Here is a 22,294-nt window from a genome sequence, read left to right on the forward strand (position 1 = left end):
CAAAAAGACTGTCAGAAAGTGAGCTTTCAGCCAACAAGGTCTTTCTCAAAAATAGACAATGTACACATCACACTCATGCAAACAGAACTCGTGCACACATGATCACAGTCTCTGGCTGCTGAGGCCAGACTGCAAGCAGCAGTGCATGATGAGCAACTGGGTGGTGGGGTAAAAAAGAGACTGTGGCAGGGAGGGGGAGGATAGCAGGGTAGGGGTGGGGGACAGTAAATGCTGCTTGCAGGAGCGTACAGGGACAAGGTGGAGAGAGGATAGAGTAGCTAGTTGCAGTTGGGAGGTTAGAAAGAGGGCGAGGGTGGGGGGAACAGAAAAAGAGAGGAGTAAAAGACTAAGGGTACAATAGAGGGCTGTGCAGCACCAAAATGGGAACAGGGAAGAAAGGCAAACCTACATTTATAATATTTGTAGATTTTAAGAAAGTTTGTGACAGTGATGTCTGGCATAACTCTTGGAAATTCTACAGGTAGCATGGAAAAGTTATCTGTAACTAGTACAGAAACCAGACTGCAGCTGTAACAGTCAAATGAGACAAAAGGGAGATGGTGGTTGAAAAGGGAGTGAGACAGATATGTAGCCACTCCACAAGTCATTCAATCTGGACAGCGTATTTTCTGTGGAGTGTAGCATTGTAAGTAAGTGAAACATGGAAAATAAACAGAACAGATCAGAATAGAACAGAAGCTTTTGCAATGTGGTGGTGCAGAATACAAATCTTAAGGTCTGCCTATGACACATCTCTGTCAGAGATGGCAAATGATTTATAACAATTGAACAGAATGAATAGCATTTTGCAAACAGGTTATAAGATGAATATCAGTAAAAGTGAAACAATGGTAATGGAATTAGATTATGAAATGAGACACTAAAAGTAGTCAATGGGTTTTGCAATTTGGATCACAGTGATCAAAATAGAGAGGATATAAAATGCACACTGGCAACAGCAAGAAAAGCATTTCTGAAACAGAGGAATTTAGTAACTCTGAATATCGTTTTAAATATTAGGAAGTCATTTATGTATTTTCTGTGGATTGTAGCCTTGTAAGTGAAACATGGACAGCAAACAGTACAGATCAGAATAGAACAGAAGCTTTTACAACGCGATGGTGCAGAATAATAATGAAGATTATATGAGAAGATCCGATAACTAATAAAGTGTTGCTGAACCAAATGGGGGAGAAAAAAATGTTATGGCATGGATTGACTAAAAGAAAGGATCAGTTGAAAGTACATATCCTGAGGCATCAGGGAATCATCTCTTTGGTAATAGGGTGAAATGCAATGTGGAGAGAGCAAAATTGTAGATGGAGACCAAGACTTGATTACAGAAAGGAAGTTTCAGTAGTTATGCAGAAGTGAATAGGTTTTCATGGTTTACACTAGTGTAAAGAGCTGCACAAAATCAGTCTTTGGACTGAAGAGGACAACAACAACAACAACAACAACCAAAGAAACAACCACAAAAAATACATATCTGTCTAGTGCTTGCTCAACTATTGTTCTAAAATTCAGTCCCAGTTCCTCTACATGCTCTTGTCCAGAGCTATGAGTCCCTCCCGAAAATATAATACCACTGGCTCTTGATCTAGTTTACTGAACATGTAAATCTTCTTATTGTAGTGGCCCTTTGCACTGTGGTAATCATTGTTGCTAAAACAGCATTGTGGTCACTGATACAAATTTTATTGTGGTCATCCTCATAGAGATCAGGTCTTTATGTGGCCATTATATCTAATATATTTCTATCATGGGTAGGATTCTGAACTACCATTTCTATGTTGTTTTTAGAGAAAGGCTTAGTTTCATAGGTCTTATTGTCAAGCCCACTACTTCCCAAAATGTAATTAATTATGTCAATTGAGTGTTGGATGATTTGTCTCCTCCTGTGGTGACAGTATGATTGGAGAATGTACTAGTGAGCTGAAGTTTCCTCTACAGCTTTGAGCTACATCTGGGGATTAATATGTTTGCACATAAAAAGAGCATATTTTAAATTTATGTCCACCCTTGATAATGAGTCTTGCACAAATGGGTCTGGATGCAGTTTCCATTTCTAGCCCATTGAATTTATAGTTTCCTGTCTACTGTGACAAATACATCATCTCAATGTCCCATTGGTATCATTTCAATATTTACTTAGTTTTACCCCAAAATCTCAGCATTGGCATCTTTGGGTTTTAGCCAACTTGCTGTACCTAGTATTATGTGACCTTCATAGCTTTTTAGGAGAGCTCCACACCCTGGACAATTGATCAGCAGGAGTTTAATGCCAATCCATAAAGGGCATTTCTTTGGTTCTTACATCAATATATATGTGTTTCAAACAACTGTGATAATCTGGACTGGATGAAAAGTTACATAGTTTAAAAAGCCTTGCATGCTCCCAACACACAGTTAGTTACCTTGTTAGCAGCCTTTGATATAATTTATCAACCACTGAGCCCTAATGTGGAACACTACAGTTCTTTACCCTATGGTAATAAGTCTAGGAAGTCACAGTCTAGCTTCTTGCAAAATCTTTCATTTCAGGCTACTATCAGTTTTGAGGACAGTTCTATGTAGTGTGAGAAACAGGATGACAGGTATCATTCATTCCAATATGAAGCACAATATGCAGCTGCTTATTGCATACTGAACAATGACTACTGGAACAGCATCTTCAACATTTCAAATAAGGCCCTCAGGCATACAGATTGAGTGCACAAAGTGAACCTTCTAATTCTTTGTTTTCATTTTCATAAGTGGTACCACGTTATTTAAGTCTTAATCTCATAAATTCACATATTCTGATATTTCAGACACATTAAATTGACCTAATGATACCAAAAATACACATTAATGACAACATGTGGGCATGCTATAAAGAAATGCCTCTGAATTTTTTATGTAAAACTTCTTAAAGATTTTTAAATGAAAGAAACATTATTGATATTGCACATATTTGTTCTTCATGTCTATGTATTTGTTTCTGAAACAAATACTAACAAAGAGATAAAGGGGCTGGCCAGTACTTACCTCAGCTCAGTACAGCTGATAGATACACAAAACAGAATAGAAAATTTACATTCCTAGCTTTTGAAACTTTGTTCCTTCATCAGGGAGGAGAGAGGGGAAAAAAAGGGAAGAAGGGAAAGTGGCTTCAGTTACTCACAACCCAGGTTATGAAGGAACAGGGAAAGGTAAACAGGGAGGGTAGTAATGATGGAGGCATGGTCGTCAGAGGGAAGTTTCTGAATATAGCCACGTGGGCAGTGAAAACATTTCTCACAATGAGGGACCAATTTTTTGACACTGTCCTATAGAATGTTTGACTTTGTTGACAGAACTACAACCTCATCTCTGTTTGCACTGCCTCATCACTGTCAAAGTGAAGTCCTGGAAGGTGTTCCTTAAGTTTTTGAAACGGATGAAAATTGGGTGGGGTCAATGTGGGACACTAAGGAGGCTGACTGATGACAGTAAATCCAAGGTGTTCAGTTGTTGCAGATCTCATGTGTGGTTTGGCATTTTCATGCTGAAGGAGAGGGTGTTCGTATGCTGTTTCTCATGCACTGACACAGTTATGTTACACACTGCCATCTTACACTTCAATTCAAAGCCTTCTCACCAACAGAGGGCTACAAATATGTAGATGTGAATAATAAGGGTGTAGAATGGTAGATAACATTTGATTTATTTAAAAATCTTTAAGGGCTTTTACACAAAATCTACGGAGGCATTACTTTTCAGCACACCTTCATATACTAAACGAGTCACAGCTTGGGTTTAAGTCTAAATAACTAGTAAAAATGGTTACTAAACAATGGAAACTTTAGGTAGGAACATCACCAATGTAGGGAAAGATAGAGTGCTATTTACTGTAAAGAAGACACATCAAGTTGCAGACAGGCACAATTAAAAGACATTCATATGTAGCTTTTGGCCACAACCTTCATCAGTTAACAACACACACACACACACACACACACACACACACACACACACACACACACACACACACACACACACACACACACGACCCCAACTCCAGCATCTCGGGCCAGAGGTGCTGGTGCATGAGGTGTGCTTGTTTTTTTTGTGTGTGTGTGTCTGTGTGTGTGTGTGTGTGTGTGTGTGTGTGTGTGTGCAGGCGCGCGCGAGTGCGCGCATGCATGCATGCATTGGTGTGTGTCTACTGATGAAGGCTGTGGCTGAAAGCTACATGTGATTCTTTTAAGTGCGTAACTTTATGTATCTTCTTTATGGTAAGTAGCAGCCTATCTTTCCCTACATTGTTGAAAATGTATATTAACTAATCAAGAAGGTCAGTGTGGTATGTTTCACACTTAGAAGGACATCACATTGTGTTTATTTGACAATAAGAATGTTAGCTTACTTTCCTTACTCTCACACTTTGCTTTATGGAATTGTGAGTCACACATCAACCAGAGATATGTTTTGAAGAAAATTGGAACTTGTCCATTCACTTTCCAGTACATCTATTCATGAATGTTGCCATGAATAATAATAATAATAATAATAATAATAATAAGAGTTTAACCCATGATACAATACACAGAAATAATCTTGCCAAAGATTTGCTTTTTCATCCGCGATCTAGAGAGGTATTTGTTTGAAAAAAGACATTTAACTAGCTACTTTGAACTGCACCATATACTTGTCACTTGTCTCAGTATGTTATCTAAAATTAAAAATAAATAATAATTGCTTACGTAAGTATAGTAGTAACAAGCACCCAGGAAAATGTGGTTATGCCTCGAGTCCAAGTGAACAGGTGAAGCTTAGTTAACAAGGTAACACAAAGTAAATCACATTTTCTCTACTGACCCTGCTATCCCTATATTACAACTGCATATTTATAAACATATTTTCTGAGAGTCATGTCCTTCCTGTTGAGGGGGGGGGGGGGGGGGGGGCTGTTAGACGGTACAGAATTTCCCATCCCCAACACCCATCAATACCAACTGTCAAATCAAAATATTTGAGGATACTTGGAGAGGTTCCTTATGTTAAGAAACCGCTACACTTTGCATTTAATATTCACAACTGAACCCTGCTTTGCTGCAGTCTTAACCTATGGCATGTGATTTTTGTGTTATTAAGAATGGTGTCTTATATGGCAAGACACATTTGGCTTTATTCAGTGTACTTTGTCAACATCATATGTAACAAGGCATTACACATCCTGAAGAAGACAATTTTGAAATTATCAAAACTTAGATCAAGGATTCCAATAAGCCTTTCCAACCTCTCCTAGTTTACTGTCATGCAGGTGCTGAATTTACAGCCACATTTGAGATTTTACAGCATTTGAGGATGGTTACTGATATTAATAGAATAACTGGAATACGATAAGATCTTGATAAAAACAACACACAATTTTGTTTCTCAGGTCGGGTTTCCAAATGCTGGAAAAAGCACACTACTAAGAGCTATTTCCCGAGCTAGGCCAAAGGTAGCCTCATATCCTTTTACAACTCTTCAGCCACATTTAGGAGTTGTTCAATATATAGATTATGAACGTGTAACAGGTAAGTCTATTATTGAGTAAATGTAATGCAATGTTTACAGTATAGTATTATCATGTTACATTCTCTCTCTAGACCGAGCGAGGTGGCGCAGTGGTTAGCACACTGGACTCGCATTCGGGAGGACGACGGTTCAATCCCGTCTCCGGCCATCCTGATTTAGGTTTTCCGTGATTTCCCTAAATCGCTTCAGGCAAATGCCAGGATGGTTCCTGTGAAAGGGCACGGCCGATTTCCTTCCCCATCCTTCCCTCACCCCGAGCTTGCGCTCCGTCTCTAATGACCTCGTTGTCGACGGGACGTTAAACACTAATCTCCTCCTCCTCCTTCTCTCTCTAGTGATGAATAGTTTTTTAAAAAATATGTAAGTGGGTTGGGGGAAAATGAATGATCAGAGAAGATCCGAATGTCTTTGACAAAAAATGAAGTTTTATTGCTGACAAACCCTGTCTTGCACACTTGCTACATTTATCCCACCCTCCAAACTCCCTACCACCGCCACCACCCAGAATGTTGAACCTAAACAGGCCCAAAATCCTTAGCCCCGCAGAAATATCAGTGCTTTCCAAAGGTCTCATCTTTTCTCCCTTTTCCCAATTCAATCATGCAGGACTTGTTAAAGACCTCGTCTTCTTCTCCCGGTTTATACAGTGGAAATACTTTTTCACCAACAACCCTACCAATCAGATTCAACCAAAGATCAATGTTGAACCCTGCCTGACTCAGTTCACACCTCCATCCAACTGTGATCTACCCTCGCTGCCCCCAAATCACCCCCTGTTAACTTTCCAGAATTTCTTAACCTCGAACCTTTCTTCATCATTATTCCCCAAATCCCTCAACATTACAAACTAACCTTACATCTGCAGAAAGAACTACAACTCACCACCTAAAAACTGATCCTGGCCGTGTGATCTTACCTGGGGACAAAGGCTCCACTACTGTTGTTTTGAACTGCAAAGATTACATGGCAGAAGTGACCCCACCCAGTCTCTCCTCTCAAATCCTTAGGCCCATCCCAGAACCTTGCCCCAGAGTCCACCTCCCTCCTCACCCCTACCACTCCTTGCACTCCTACCATTTACATGCTTCCTAAAGTCCATAAACCCAACCATCCAGGAAGCCCTATTGTGGCCAGTTACAGTGCCCCCATTGAGAGAATCTCAGCTCTAGTCGACCACAGCCTTCAGCCTATTATCTGCAACCTAACCTCCTATATAAAAGATACCAACCATTTCCTCCACAAACTCTCCAGGGTTCCTGTTACTTACCACACAGACCCCTGTTCATTATTACTCATGCCACCTCCCTTTACACTAACATTCCTAATGCCCATGGCCTTACCTTTCCCAATGCCCGACAGATTCCAAATCAACAACTTCCTTCCTAGTCACCATGGTCAACCTCATCCTCACCCACAATTATTTCTCCTTTGAAGGAATTGCCTACAAACAAATCCGGGGTATGGCTATGGGCAAGAAACAGCTAGGACCACTCTGTTGGTGAACTTGCCATCCAACATGACATTCTTTTTCTTCTTGATGACTGCTTCACAGCCTGTGTCATCTGGATCCTTCCCACCAACATCAGCTTTTCTGAATTGCTCAGATGGGAACTCTCCCTGGTATATATCCTACATTTCCATAACCCTCCTTGCCTCAACATTCGTTAGTCATTGTCCTTACCCATCTGGCCTCTTGCCTGTTCCCATTCTAGCACTACACGGCCCTCTATTCTACCAATGCACCCAGTCTTTTTACTTTCTCCTTTTCTGCTACCCTAGCTGCCCTACCCTCTTTCCACCTCCTGCTTCCAGCAACACTTTACTGTTTCCCACTCCTACCCTGCTATCATACCCCCTCCCTGCCCCAGCCTCCTCCTTACTCTCACCTAGTTGCCATCCCCATCATGATATGCTGCTCATAGTCTGGCTTCAACTGCCAGCACTCTCTCACTCACTCTCGCTCTCTCTCTCTAAAAGTTTATTTTGTGATAGTCTTTTCGTTGTGCCTGTCTGCAGCTCAGCCTCTCTGCTACATGATGAGTGGCAACTATCCTATTCATAATACTTTTATGTTCCATCCTGGATTTTCGATTGTTTGAAAGTTTATTGTGAGTGACAAGGACTTTGTTTACAAATAATTGAATTTTGGTTGGTATATTTTCTAAAAGCCATTTTCTTTTGTAATTCAAATTTGGAAGTCAATTCATTGGCTATTTTACAAAAATGAATTAATTTTTGAGAAAAGTTAGTTTCGTCTGGTTTATTATTTTTCCTATGACTTTTGGTTCGTATATTTTCTAAAAACCATTTTCTTTTGTAATTCAAATTTGGAAGTCAATTCATTGGCTATTTTACAAAAATGAATTAATTTTTGAGAAAAGTTAGTTTCGTCTGGTTTATTTTTTTTCCTATGACTCTAGCACTAAATTGTCTGTCCTGTATATAAATCAAATACTGACTACAGTCAAGGAATAGAAACGAAAAGAAGTTCTACTTATGCAGAAATAGCAGAAACACAAATGTTAATTTTGTAGCCTTTGCCTTTCTTCTCCAAAGTAGAAGAGAAGATGACTATCACAGACGGACTAGAAAAGTCACTCAGAACCGTAGATTGAAGGTGATACAGCAGAACGGAATGAGATTGAACTCATTTATGAAATGTTGGTAACACAAAAAATGCAAGGCATGTTCAGAAGGTAAGTGTACTTTGACCACAATGGGCTATGGTTTTTAGTTGTTTGAGGGTTGGTAACAATGATTGGAAGAGGGGGGACAAACCCCGACCACAGCAAGCAGCATATGAACATAGTAGTACGTGAACCCACACTGTAGTTTCCAGCTGTGTGAGAGATGTCAGTAAGAAATCAAGTGTGAGCCACGTGATGCGATCCGCTTCCTACTCGCAGAAGGGATAACACCGACCAAACTTTTTTCACATATCAGAATTGTTTTCAGCAAAAGTGTTATGAACAGGTGTGTTTAATTGATGTAAGGAGTTTAATGGAAGCAAAAGAAATGTTTGTGACAAAAAGAGGAGTGGAAGAATTCCATTTTGAGTGACGAGTTGGCGCAAAAAATCAAGGAAACTGTTCTTGAAGACTACCAATTGATGGTGGACGACATTTCTGCAGTGTTTTCACAACTCTCCAGAACTCTCTTATATGATACACTCACAGAAGTCTTGGGATACCAGAAATTGCACTAGTTGGGTCCCAAAAAAGCTGACAGAGCAGCACAAAGGACAATCATCACATTTGTGACCCACCAATTCCCTGTCCCCAAAAAATTCAAGACAACAATTTCAGGCAAAAAAATCATGACCTCAGTATTTTGGGACCAAAAAAGCAAAATTTTGGTTGAATTTCTGCCTCAGGGGGAGACCATCAATAGACAACAATACTGTGAAACCCTAAAAAAATTCAAAAGGTGCATTCAAAACAAAAGGAGGGGAATGCTGTTGAGAGGAGTGTGCATTTTGCACAGCAGCACCCATCATCATAGAGCCTTAGCCAACGAAGCACTCAAGTACTCATTTGGTTTGGATGCTTTGAACTCCTCCCCTTCCCCCATATTCCCCTGACTTGGCACCTTCAAGTTACCATCTTTTTACCATCTCTGAAGTCACACATGAGAGGAATGAATTTTTTACTTGACGAGCCAGTACAGAAAGAGGTTGAGAAGAGAGGGAAGGAGCTGGTGGGAGAGTTCTACGAGGATGCCATAAAGAAGCTTGTGACATGGCTCATATATGCATTTAATGGGATGGTAATTATGTGGAATAATACTCCACAAGTGTATCAACAATATACTATAATTTTTTCAGATACACTTATTCTAAAAAAAATTAAAACTCTAATACACTTACATTCTCAACATGTCTCATATGAAAAGCTAAGAAGATAGAAAACATTCTCAACATGTCTCATATGAAAAGCTAAGAAGATAGAAAAGAGAGGAAAAACAGACGGGCAAGTCAGCAAGATGGATAGATGAAAAAAATAACCAGCAACACAGAAAAAAGGGAACCGTAACTAATCATTATCATTTTCACCATCCCTCATTTCTGCCATGTGTAGTCAGTGTATGACATTAATTTATTTTTTCTGATTTTTTTTATTTAATGGTATTTATTATTTTATTCTCATTCCACTGGTCAACCTCCCAATGTTTCCTGAATATCTGTGTTCAAACTTGATTCTGTTGACTTGCAGTTCTTGACTTCTGCATATGAAATATATTTATGTTATGACCGCGTCAGTGCAGGACGATAGGACATTGTTGTCTCTGCAGTCAGGAATACACTGGAGTTTGAACTGCTTCAACATTTATGGAACTTCATAAATAAATATGAAGAGTTTCTTCTGTAACAATCTCTGTGTATTAACTGTAAAATACAGCCACTTCTATTCCTCAAAACTTTACAATATGGTTAAGATTGTATTTGTCAGTTTGGCATCTACGTACATCAATCTATCTATGAATGTTCTGTATGCTTCCTTTGCTTGCCTCAGCTGCCTTCCACATTGCCATCAGTGGCTCTCACCCCAGAGCCAATACACTTTGACGTGGGGCAATGATCCATAGAGTGTACACTAACACTCCCAAACGTTCTTTCACTTGCAGAGTTAATACGATCATTGTCCCACCTCAAAGACATGCATCATCCCTTTGGATGCCTCAACACATGAAACATGCATACCAAAAGATTAACAACAGTTGCACTTCACTAAATATTAAATTATTATGTCATTTTATAATTTGTGAGCATAATTCATCAGCAAGGTGAGCATAGGGTTACACACCACTCTTCCAGAATACTATATAACACCACAGCCTTTTTCACCATTTATTACACTTTCCTCCTTGGGTATTGCTGGACAATTTTAACTCAAGTAAGTTTTAGTTTCACTCTGTGCTTCATGAATGTGTGATTACTTGTCAACAGTCATCTCTGCTTACTCTGAGTTTCCTAATTTTCAGATGATTCCATTGTTAGTGTTTCATTGTTTGTTCATCTATTATCCTATCCTTCTATGAAGCAAGTTCAGAAAGTAAGTGTACTATGAACATAAAATAGTTGTGTTTTGTTATGAGGGCTGGCAACATTGAGTGGTACAGGGGGATCCCCTGACCAGAGCGAGCATCACAGGAATATGGTAGAATGTAAACACATGTTTTAGAGTCTAGTTGCATGAAAGATGTCAGTAAGAAATCCTATCAAATGCAAGTCATGTGCTACGATCTTGTTTGTATTCATGAAAGGAATAACACCTACTAAAATCTTTTTGTTAATCAAAATGGTTTACAGCATAGGTGTTATGAATAGAATGAATGTGTTTAAGGGGAGTAGGAAGTTTAGTGGAGGCAGGAACAATGTTTATGATGAACAGAGGAGCAGTAGTCCTTCCATTTTGACTGATGAGTAGATGCAAAAAATTAAAGAAACTGTTCATGAAGACCGCCTACTGACAGTGGGTGAAATTTCTGCAACTTCTCCACAACTCTCAAGAACTATCTTATATGAGACACTCACAGAAATGCTTGGAGACTGGAGATGAAACATGTGTGGCTCATTACAAGCCTGAGACAAAAAGACAGTCATCGCAGTGGTGTCACACCAGTTCCCCATCTGCCAAACAATTCCAAACAACAATTTCAGGCAAAAACATCATGGCCTCTATGTTTTGGGACCATGGTCATACTTCTGCCTCAGGGAGAGACCATCAGTGCACAGCAACATTGTGGGGACTTAAAAATCTCAAAAGGATCATTCAAAACAAAAGGAGGGGAATGCTGATGAGAGAAGTGTGCTTGCTGCATGACAATGCCCAACCTCACACAGCCTTAGCCTCCAAAGTGCTCTGGGGGACTCATCTGGTTTGGATGTTTTGAACCCCCCCTCCCCAAATTCCCCGTATGACTTGGCACCTTCAGATGATCACCTTTTCACCTCCCTAAAGGCACACATCAGAGGAACTAAATTTTCAATTGGTACCAGGTGCATAAACAGGTTGTGGAGTGGGGGATGGAGCTGGACAGAGAGTTATTTGAGAAGGGCATAAAGAAGCTTGTGCCACAAGTGATCACATGCATTGAGCAGGTTGGCAATTACATGGGAAAATAGTCAACAGGTGTGTCTACAATATCCTGTATTTTTTTCAGATACACTTGTCCTAAAAAGAATATAAAAATCTAATACACTTACTTTCTGGACATGCCTTGTATCTCCCTCATAACCTGGAGCCCTACCAATTTCCCTGTCTAGTATCTGACCATTTCCTTAAAACTTTGCCTCTCTTTTTGGCAAATGAAGAAAGCTCTGGTTATCAAAGTTAGCATTATGTGCATCTGTGTCTACTGTTGCCTGTAATCATAATTTTTTTTGTCCATTTGTGATTTAATGTAGAAAGAGCAAACATAATGCTGGATCTGACACAGAGACAAGCAGGGCTGGAAACTAATGAACTATTTCACAGATTTAGTTAAGAAGAATTGCAAGAAGCTATTAGACAATGCAAGAACCGTAAAGTAGCTAGCATGCTTGTGTAATAGAACCTGATCCCTAAAATATGGGGAAAAAACAAAGTAATTGCCTTCTTAAAATATGGGAAAAAAACACCCAACTCCAAAAGTTATTGCCCAACTCCAAAAGTTATTGACCTACTTCATTCTTATGCTAACTTTGTAAGGTATTAGAAAAGTGTCTTTAGAACCATTTGAACCCTATGATCAGCAGTCCATTAATACCTGGACAGGCAGGCTTCAGACCTCAAAGGAATTCCATAACACAAGTATCAAACATAACCCTTTACATAGAGGACAGGTTTGAAAGCAGTGACATCACTGGAGCTGTTTTCATTGATCTGTCTTCAGCCTATGACACTGTTCAGCATCACATAATGCGCCAGAAGATCTACTGTGTGGCACACGATTATGGCGTCATGGAAATAATTGGCACTTTATTGCACAGTTAAAGGTTCTTTGTTGAGTTTCAAAGAAGATGAATTCTCTGGAGAAACCAGATGAACTTGATTTAGCAAACCCAAGCAAAGATGTTTAAGGAAGTTCAACAAGCTCTTACAGCAGTGCTGAGAACTTTCATTGAGTATTATGGTAAGAACCACCTGAAACCTAATCCTCAGAAAATGCAAGTCTTTGCTTTCTGTTTTTGAAACAGAAAGGCAGTTAGAAAACTAAAAGTTAATTTGAAGAGCATAGAGTTGGAACACTGCTTTGCACCTAAATATCTTAGGCAGGTCTTTAACATACTACTAACAGTGTCTCAACACCAAAATAAAATTGCTAAGAAACTCACTTGCAGTAACTGGCCCACCTCAAATCTTCAGAACCTGCACCATGGCACTCTGTTTCTCTACAGGGGAGTATGAGTACAAGGTATGGTCCGTCCATGAAAAACAAGTGGACATCACACTGAATTAAACTGTATGACTGATTACTGGATGTCTGAAACCGACACATGAAGGCCAGATTTATTGCTTAGCAAGTACTGCACTGCCTGATGCATGTCATAAAGTAACTGCAGACATTGATAGGAAGAAGGCTGACCTGGATCAACATCCACTTCATGGCCACCAATCAATGAGACCTAGGTTGAAACCCAAAAGAAGTTTCCTCTATTCATTAGCAATACTATGTCTCCATACACTGCCAGGTAACAACTATGAGTAGATGTGGATGAAGCCTGCTGAGGTACTTTAGATTGGTGCACCTGCAGGTTATAGAACAGACCGAGGTCCTGTATAGGTAGATCCAGAGACAACCTTATCAAATGGGGATATTCTAAAGCTCTAGATGACAAAAATCAATGTGCAGTTGGATTGCAAAATTCACACCTCTCTCACATCAGCTGACTTACTTGGTAAGCACTGCCAAGCTTCTTCTCTGGATTGCCGGATGCCGATCTCCAAAAACTTCTTCTCCGAAGAATACTGCTGGTTTAAATAAGTGGATACTTGCAGAATTCTTTTAGTTTAGTCTTGGTATATTTGAACTTCCACAAAGAACAAATTCACCATTTCTCACATAAATATTCAAATGTTTGCAAGTCAACTGATTCGTCTTGCATTAGACTTGATTAAACACATTTACAATAGTGTTGGTTTAACAACCACATAATTTATGAACATGTCTTGCTTCTAGATCCAACACATGAATTACTTGAAAGTCTAACCTCATTCCTTCATTTGTCCTTAACAATGATCACAGTAACTAAAAGCACAGAATAATACATAAACACTCCTTGTACTTTTCTGCATATACACTCTGTGGATGATACAGCAGGTACTTGTCAGCCAGTCATTCAGCCGCTGCGTCCACAATTTCCTTTGACTGTTTTTAGACCTGCACACACAAACATGCAATGCTTAGTAGGTCGGATTCATCTCTCTCACACTTCTGTTTAAAATATCATGTGTTCGAGATGGAGGAAAGCCAAGTGCTTCTAGAATTTATGCAGAAATTCTCGAAGCACTACTTATTCCCCCCCCCCCCCCCTCAGACTGACCATGAGATATTTTATGTACATTTATATCACATGTAATAACAATTTATATTTCGACAGTACACCTTGTTTTTTTTAAAGCTATTTCTTATTTTTTTCATTTCACTTTAATTATAAAACCTGAACATTTCAATCAATGTTGAAGTTCATTTTCTTATATCTGGGAATCATGAGGACTAAACCTTTAGTTTCCAATCGTAAGCTCCAGGTGTTCATGACACTTGAGTACTTTATTCTAATTTCTTGTACTATTTTTTCCGTAGTACATACTAGTAGCGTTATTTATAGTAGTTTGTAGTCTGGAGGAACTCTGGACCAATGAAAGTGTTCTTTTCGACACTTGTAAATTCACATAAAACATAATAATGCTAGTGATATATAGAATTCAAACTTACCAAAATAATTCCTGGTAAATGTGTGACTTCTGTCATGATACTGTCCTTTTCCCCTAGGATGAGTACCTATACCTTACATATGGGTTGACCCTATGAGTTCACCTCCTCCTTCTGTTCTGGTAGGTACTTGAGTTCACCTCCTCTTTCTGTTCTGGTAGGTACGCCCCTTTATAAAACATTGTTATTCATCAGGCCACAGGTTGTCCTATCTCTATGTAGGTACGCCTTCCCTATATCCTTAGCAACTGTCAGGTACAACCTCCCCCCCCCCCCCCTCTTATCCTTTATGAGTAGGCCTCATGTTTCATTGTCCTAGTATACATCTCTATGTACACTATAATTAAATATTTCCTGGTAAAATAAAAACCTATTTTACACTTCACTCTCACTTCTTAGTACCTTATTTAATATCCTAGAGTCCTCCTCTACTTTTCAACTCCTATAATATTAGTAGATACTATGTCTACACATATTATTCAACTCATGGTAGATATTATGTCTACCTATTTTGTTCAAGCCCCATTATCCTACTATTCATCAATTTATCCGAGTATTCGCTACAATGACTTTTCTTAAATAAGCATCACAATTTACTCCAATCTGGCTTGCGTTCTCCTTCATTACTCATGCTTCCTGCTTATGTATACTCGTTGTAAGATCATAGTAGTTTTTCTATACTTATGGACATGTGTGATTTTTATATAATGGCTTTTCATGTAAATAGGTGATGTGGAACAGTCATAATAAAAACAAAAACAATGTGTTCATCTTTCTAGATGTACGTATATCTTCTCGCCTACAGCCCTTGGCAGTTCTTACATCCTTCTAAACTGTGACTTCATTATTTGTGTATTCGTATCTCTTTGTGTGTATGCATAAGTGTATTTGTGTGTTTTGATTCTTCGGCCTTCTTATGTGAAAATAAGTTGTAGGTTATTGAAAACCACGGAGACTAGGAAGGACTTCTGCAATCGAAGTATATGAATATAGAAAGAAGGAAAAAATAGTTAGGTCCTCAAAAGAGAAGTAAGAAAGGAAAAACTAGAAATGGTTGCTAAGATTGAAGAAAAGAAAGAAGACAGCCCCAAAGACAGGAAACCCTTCCCACCCCCCTTCCCCAGTATCCCTACCTCGCCAGTACTTGAGTGAGAAGCCAGAGGAGGTATGGTCTTCTACAGAACGGACATTCCCACCTTCACCCTTGAGGTCCCCGAAGAAAATCTTAGCAACCCTATGGAAACAGCAGATGGTGAAGAACCAGTCACACTTGTTTGCGAGGGTTGTTTGAAAGGTGTGATGTGTGTTCTTTGTTAGCCATGATTTATCTGCTGGTGTAAATCATACTCTTATTTACATTACCCACCACTTTCAAAATCAATACAAAACCTCCCGCCTACATCACGTCTCATAAAAGGTATAAAATATACTATACAAAAGAGAACATTATATGCTATAGTATCATCATTATTTAATTATTCGTCCAATATTATATGTTCTGCTAACGTGATATTCACTTCCGTTCATTAAGACAAACGTGTTAGGAAACATAAATTTGAACTCTGGACCGACTATGGGGTACATCTGTCAAAGAATAATGCAGTTGTCCTAAGGCCAGCTCAGCGAGGACGGAAACCTTGTGTAGAGCAAAAAGGCAGAACCTGGCTTGACTATATTACATTCCGCTTGAGAATAGTAATCGGAGACAACATGTATGCAATTCACCGCCTCATGCTGCAGCTGTGCAAAGTCGGGACGTCTAACTGACTGGAACAAGAAAATCTCTTACCAGGAGCAATTTTGGATGATGTAAAAACAGATGCTCACTAGTATGTTTCTCTCACAGCCAAGGATGAAGCAATCAAAAATTCATAGGGAGTTAGAGGTTGTTAGTAGTCTAAATGACTGGAACAAGAAAATCTCTTACCAGGAACAATTTTGAATGATGCAATAACAAATTCTCGCTGGTAAGGTATTTACCATTACCTCTAAGTGCGGGAGGACAGAATATTTTAAGAGTTTGGGGGAATTCGGTGCAGGAAAATTATTACAGAAGAAACACCAAAACCAACTCGGGACCCAACAGTCGTCACTCCTCCCATTAACTAAGAATGTTAACATCCCTGGGGGATATATGACTCTGCCTGGGTCACGTGGATCTGATATTAACTTCACTTGAGCAAGTGCAGACCAGTACTTCTCATTAAACTTTTGTTTGAAAGTCTCCCCACTTCAAAACAATCACCAAGGTAACACAACATTAGGTGACGATACACTTTTTTCTGTTTTGATGTCATCTATAACCTTGCTAGTATCATTAAGTTTGGACAAAGCAATAGTCGAAATATTTCTGGAGGCTATACTCTCAGTAACTTTTCGGTCAATTATTTCCTCTACCTGTTTCTCCAGACTACTTATATTTATTAAGTTTGAGTTCGCTAGTTTCTATTTCAAGTTTCTTTCTACATTATCTACTCATGTATTAACGCCTGTGATTTGTGATTAGATTATTGCCGTTAACTTATCTTGCTTGTCGACACACTCTTTTAAAGTATGTAACCCTTGCTTTACAGCATCAAACTTAACATTACGTACATTTTCAAATGATCATAACTTTTCATTAGTTTTGGATTCGACCATATTACGTTTTTCCTCAATATCAAATTCTAATTTCTTTGTCAAACCCTGGGTTTGATCATTCTGACTAAAGCCAGTGAACAGTTGATTTACATGGAGGTTTAAAGAGTTAGTTACTTCATTCTTTCATTCTAATTTCAAATCCTCTACTTTATTGTTTAAATTATCAAATTTAGTCTTTAAAATCCCCATGCTTTTGCATAGACTACCAAATTCTTTTTGCTTTGCGATTCTACTTTGGCATTTAACAAATTTCACTGAGAATTTACTGAGCCTAGTTCTTTACTTAAGGTTTCATTTTGAGCAGTTGAAGCTGCACTTTGGGCATCTAATTTAGCATTTTGAACTTTGATTATGTTTACTAATTCAGACCAGCCTGGTCCTTGTTTACTAATTTTCATAGCCATGCCTGGTTCTGACATTTCTCCAATTTGCTGTTCCTGATCCATATTCTTATGATCTTTAGACCTAGTAATCATTTTTTTAAAAAAAATCAACTCTGAGTACAATAACTACACCAATAAAAGTCAATCTACTGTTTGTATCACTTCTTGCTAAGGTACTTCAATTCTATCTTGCACTCATCCGTTGTAGAATTCTCGCAACGTAGGTAAGCGGATGTGACAGCAAGTTGGCACAGGTGAACAGCAAGCCAGTGGTGTCAGACATTGGTGTCGATGTCAGCATCACAATTTAGCCACACTCATCACTTATGAGCCGTCATATCAGAATAAGTTTTCCTATGCCAGGTGATCCTTCAATAACAGCAACAGTGGTTGTGCCTTCAGTATTATTTATCTCTTATTTTTAACTCTAACAATCTCAAAACCATTTCCTTTCTTTCCCTTCTGCTTACCTAATGTTTACTTCTAATATGTGTTCAGTTTTGTAGGGCCCCTTTATTTCTGTCAAGTATGTCTCAGTCTGCATGATTTTAGAGATTTCAGTCTTTTTAAGTTTCTCTTTTTAATGGAGCAGTATATGACTTCAAAAACTGAAGCATAGATCAGATTGCTGTCTTTGCAATAGAGGAAATGGTGGATGGACTGAAATTAAAAACAGAGCTAATAATCATAGAGAAACAAAACTTATGAAAATAAGGACAGTGTAATCTTCAGTCTGTTTCTTATGAGTGTGTTAAAAACTGGGTAGATTTTGCTGGAAGGAGCAAGATAATATGCCAGTTAACTGGTTGTCCTACCAGTATGAGATTTTCAACAGTATTTTGTGCTATATCAGAGCTCTCAAAGCAACTGTAATATTTTAATTGACATTTTAAAAGGAAATAGTAATTTGTTTCAGAATCATATATTTTGTACCCATTTATGAAATAATGAACCTGAGATGCAATTCAGAATAAAATCTTTCAATTAGCAGCAGCTTTTGTTGAAATTAATCTTCATGGTAGATTAAAACTGTGTGCTAAACTGGAATCTGAATATGTGGAGTGTGGCTTTGTAAGATGTAAATTTTTAGTTACTTCTGATGAATGTTTGAATGTGCCTGTGGGAAGAGCATTGTCAACAAAAGCCAAATATTGAAGTTAAAGTCTGAGTCCAGAATACAATTATAATATTCATTTTAAAAAAAGCAGTATTGTAACTTTACATAAATCTGTTACAACATTTCTTGAAGATTGAGATTTTCACTCTGCAGTAGAGTGTGCACCGATATGAAACTTCCTGGCAGATTACAACTGTGTGCCAGATCGAGACTAGAACTTTTACATTTCTTGAAATTTGTAATTGTAGCCATTATACATTGTATCCCAGATCTCTGAGGTAATGCTAAGGCTAATTATAGAGGAGATCAAACTTAGTATTTTATGTGATGTTATTTCATTGATTACAAACTTGAGTCAAAGTTACAAAGAATTTGTCAGTATGAGTCCACTTATAAGTGCTCTGGCCTGGATGCATGCACTGATTCCATTGGAAATGGTGTCATAAGCCATTGTTTCCTCTCCTGAGGCAAGCTGGTCTACAACTGTGGTAGCTGCTCCCACACATGTTCTGTAGGGGGAAAATATGTGGAGCTTGTTGACCATGGGAGTACCTAAATATCATTCAGACAGTTGATAATGGCACATATTGTGTGTGGACAGCATTGTCCTGTCGAAAAATGGTGCCACAATACTGTCGCATGAGAGGCAACACATGAAGACACAGGATGTGTGTGACACACCATTGTGATATCAGAGTTCCTTCAAATATTACCAGCTGTGACCTGAAGTCAGACCCAATGGCTCCCCAAACTTTGACATCAGGAGTAAGGTCACTGTGCTTCTCCAAAAAATTGAAAGAACCGGAACCCTCCCTATGTCGCCACCATACTAGCTGGTGATGGTCATTTGGGGTAGTCCAGAAACATGATTCATCGTTGAACACAATGTGATGCCATTCATCGGCAGTTCTTGCTCCCCAGTCATGGCAAAACGTGAAAAGCAGCTGTCTGTGTTGGAGTGTTAAAGGCAGCCTCTTATGGAAAAGTAATTCCCAAGATTGTCTGTTGCTAATCTCCAACCAATAGTGTGGGGTGACACAGAATGTTGCAGGGAGTCCATTTGTTGTTCTCAGATGGCAGACACAGATGTGTAGAGGTTGAAGTGTGCTTGGTGCACAGTACAGTGATATTCCGTTGTGATGATCAGATGTGGTCAACTGAAACTTTGATGACGAGTACGAGTGCTCTCACATTCCCATGCAGTTCAACACTGGGCCATTGTCACATCTGAATGCTGCACATATCTGGATATTGCATGATTTGGCTAGCTAGCTAAGTGGAGACCCACATGGAGGCCACTTTCAGTCTCTATTTGGAGTTAATAATGCTCCCACATGAGCACATAGAATTTTTGTATCCTTCACAGTGAGCAGTCAGCATTTGATGTTGTTCTCACTCCATATATAGCCTACCTGGCCTGGTAACAACACAAAACATGAACAAGATTAATGCAGTCTGGTGGTGGTTCTACCTGTCATAGAGAAATGTGATGCTAATGATTCATATACCCACCGGTGATGCGTGAGTGCGTGAATTTATGTTGACATTTTACCATATCTTCATAGTGCTTCACTTTTTTTCCAGACAGTGTAATTGTTATTCACTAACATGCAGCAGTCCTTCAAATACTTCCTCATAAACATTAGGCAACATTAATATTAAGTTACCTGATTCTAGAAATGAGGATTTGAGTTTGTAGTCTCGCATTGTGGGTAGTGCTACTACAAAATGAGATGTGCATGTAGTGCTGCATCAGTATGCTGCAGCAAAATACTCATGTTGCACCAGGATGGAAAGGAAATACGTGTCTAGGAAGCTATCCAATGAAATAATCAGGTAAAAATTTGATGTAAATCTGCTTGAAAAAAAGAACAAATACGAAACAAGAATGTAGCCAAGGAAATGGAAAGTAAATGTTGGATTGAGATGACAAAAGAACATGAAAAATCTTGAAAGAGGGAAGTAATATGCAAAGAGTAGAAGGATAAGAGTACAATAATATTTGCAAACTTGTTTATCTGAAATGAATTGAAGCCTTTAATGTCTCAACTGCTAAAAGCTATAGTACAAAATCTCTCATAACATTTAAGGTTTCTGTTTATGTTCATTGCGTTCTTATTCTGAATAGTAACTAAGAAATTACTGCTACTGTTATTCATACTTTTTTACAGTTGCAGACTTACCTGGTCTTATACCAGGATCTCATAGGAATCGTGGTTTAGGCATCACATTTTTAAAACATGCAGAACGATGTTCAGCACTTTTAATGGTGATTGACCTGTCAAGTGGACCTTGGGATCAACTGGAAGTTTTGAAACATGAACTGAGCCAGTTTAGCCCTGATCTTGCTCAGAGGCCTCAAATTATTATTGGCAACAAAATAGACCTACCAGAATCAAAGGTAATGCTAGTAATATGTGTTCCACCTACAGCATTTTGTAGAAGACCTCAAATCCTTTTTTTTTTTTTTTTTTTTTTTTTGTGCTAAATATCACAGTGTGCAATTTGATTGGATGCAATTCTTTTTGCAGAGTAATCTTCAGGAGTTTCAGCAGAAAACCGGTGAAAAAATAATTCCCATATCTGCAAAACTGGGAATAAATTTGTCACTGGTTCTGGAGATAATGCGAGAAATATATCAGCAGAATGTGAAGGAAAATGAGTAGTAACCTTTACTTGTTAATAGCTGTCTGTTTATAAACAAAATGAATAAAGTTTTTGTATTAAATTTCATTCTAAAATACTAAAATGAACAGTTAACATGTTACATCTCTATCCTATATGAAATTTTTTGTTGGTAATAGTCCCGTTATGTCCAACTACTTGCTTTCATAATTGGGTGCTGAACAAAAGTCAGTGATCCAAGTATCCAAAAATATGAAGATTAGCTTGAGAAACATCTGGATTACATAGAACATTGAAGCTTGAATCAGACTGCAGCAAGTGGTCATTTGCCAGCATTATCTGTGGATGGGAATGATTTATAATCATATTCTAGAACATAATATTGACTTGTTGAGAAGATTAGCACATTGTCATTTATTGCATAGTGTGAGGTTCTAGTTAGCTACGGTAAGAAATCCACATATAAACTGTGTTGCCAAGTTGTCATATGTGAAGTTTCGAATGATTTCTGTAATAAGTGGTATCTAGTGTCTGTCACTGAAGTTAGTGTTCAATACTCTAATCTCACTACTGTTTATTCATTTCTACAATTTAACCACTCACCAAAAAATGACACTTTACAACTTCCACAGTATTTCACTACAACATGGAGTATATTGATTGATTTACATAGCTGCCACATTTTCTGAGTGTATCATATCAACTTTTAACTTCATCAACAGTTTCTTGGGGATATGCTGATAAAACTAAGAAATGTCACTGAAGTGTGGACTACATCCCACTGTGTGGTGTCAGTAAGTACTGGGTAACACAACGAGTGCTTGAAGATTGAAAATAATCCCTTGTAGAAGAGTTTATTTTACTGGGTGTCCAGTGAATATAGTTTTCTGCGTGTTTAAACTTCTTAACTCCACAAGTCCCTGGCAGACATAAATAGCAAAGCTGTTTAGCATCACATCTTCATTAAAATCTCTGCAGTAGAGGAGCTGTATTATGACTATTGAGAACACCATTGCCTATAGCATCTTCACATGAGAGAAGGGAAAGGTAACACATTTTCCACTTGGTT

General features: G+C 38.5%; 1 protein-coding gene across 1 annotated transcript in view; it reads left to right on the top strand.

Moving 5' to 3' along the window:
* Positions 1 to 21,328, top strand: part of LOC126236777 (mitochondrial ribosome-associated GTPase 2) — a 175,911-nt gene extending 154,583 nt beyond the window's left edge. Inside the window, exons 6-8 of the mRNA XM_049946356.1 lie at positions 5,408 to 5,546; positions 20,772 to 21,001; positions 21,132 to 21,328. Coding sequence (XP_049802313.1) covers positions 5,408 to 5,546; positions 20,772 to 21,001; positions 21,132 to 21,266 — 504 coding nt within the window. The 3' untranslated portion in view covers positions 21,267 to 21,328. The remainder of the gene's footprint in view (positions 1 to 5,407; positions 5,547 to 20,771; positions 21,002 to 21,131) is intronic.
* The last annotated feature ends 966 nt before the right edge of the window (positions 21,329 to 22,294 follow it).

This window comes from Schistocerca nitens, chromosome 2 (assembly GCF_023898315.1).
Source record: "Schistocerca nitens isolate TAMUIC-IGC-003100 chromosome 2, iqSchNite1.1, whole genome shotgun sequence".
Lineage (NCBI taxonomy): Eukaryota > Metazoa > Arthropoda > Insecta > Orthoptera > Acrididae > Schistocerca > Schistocerca nitens.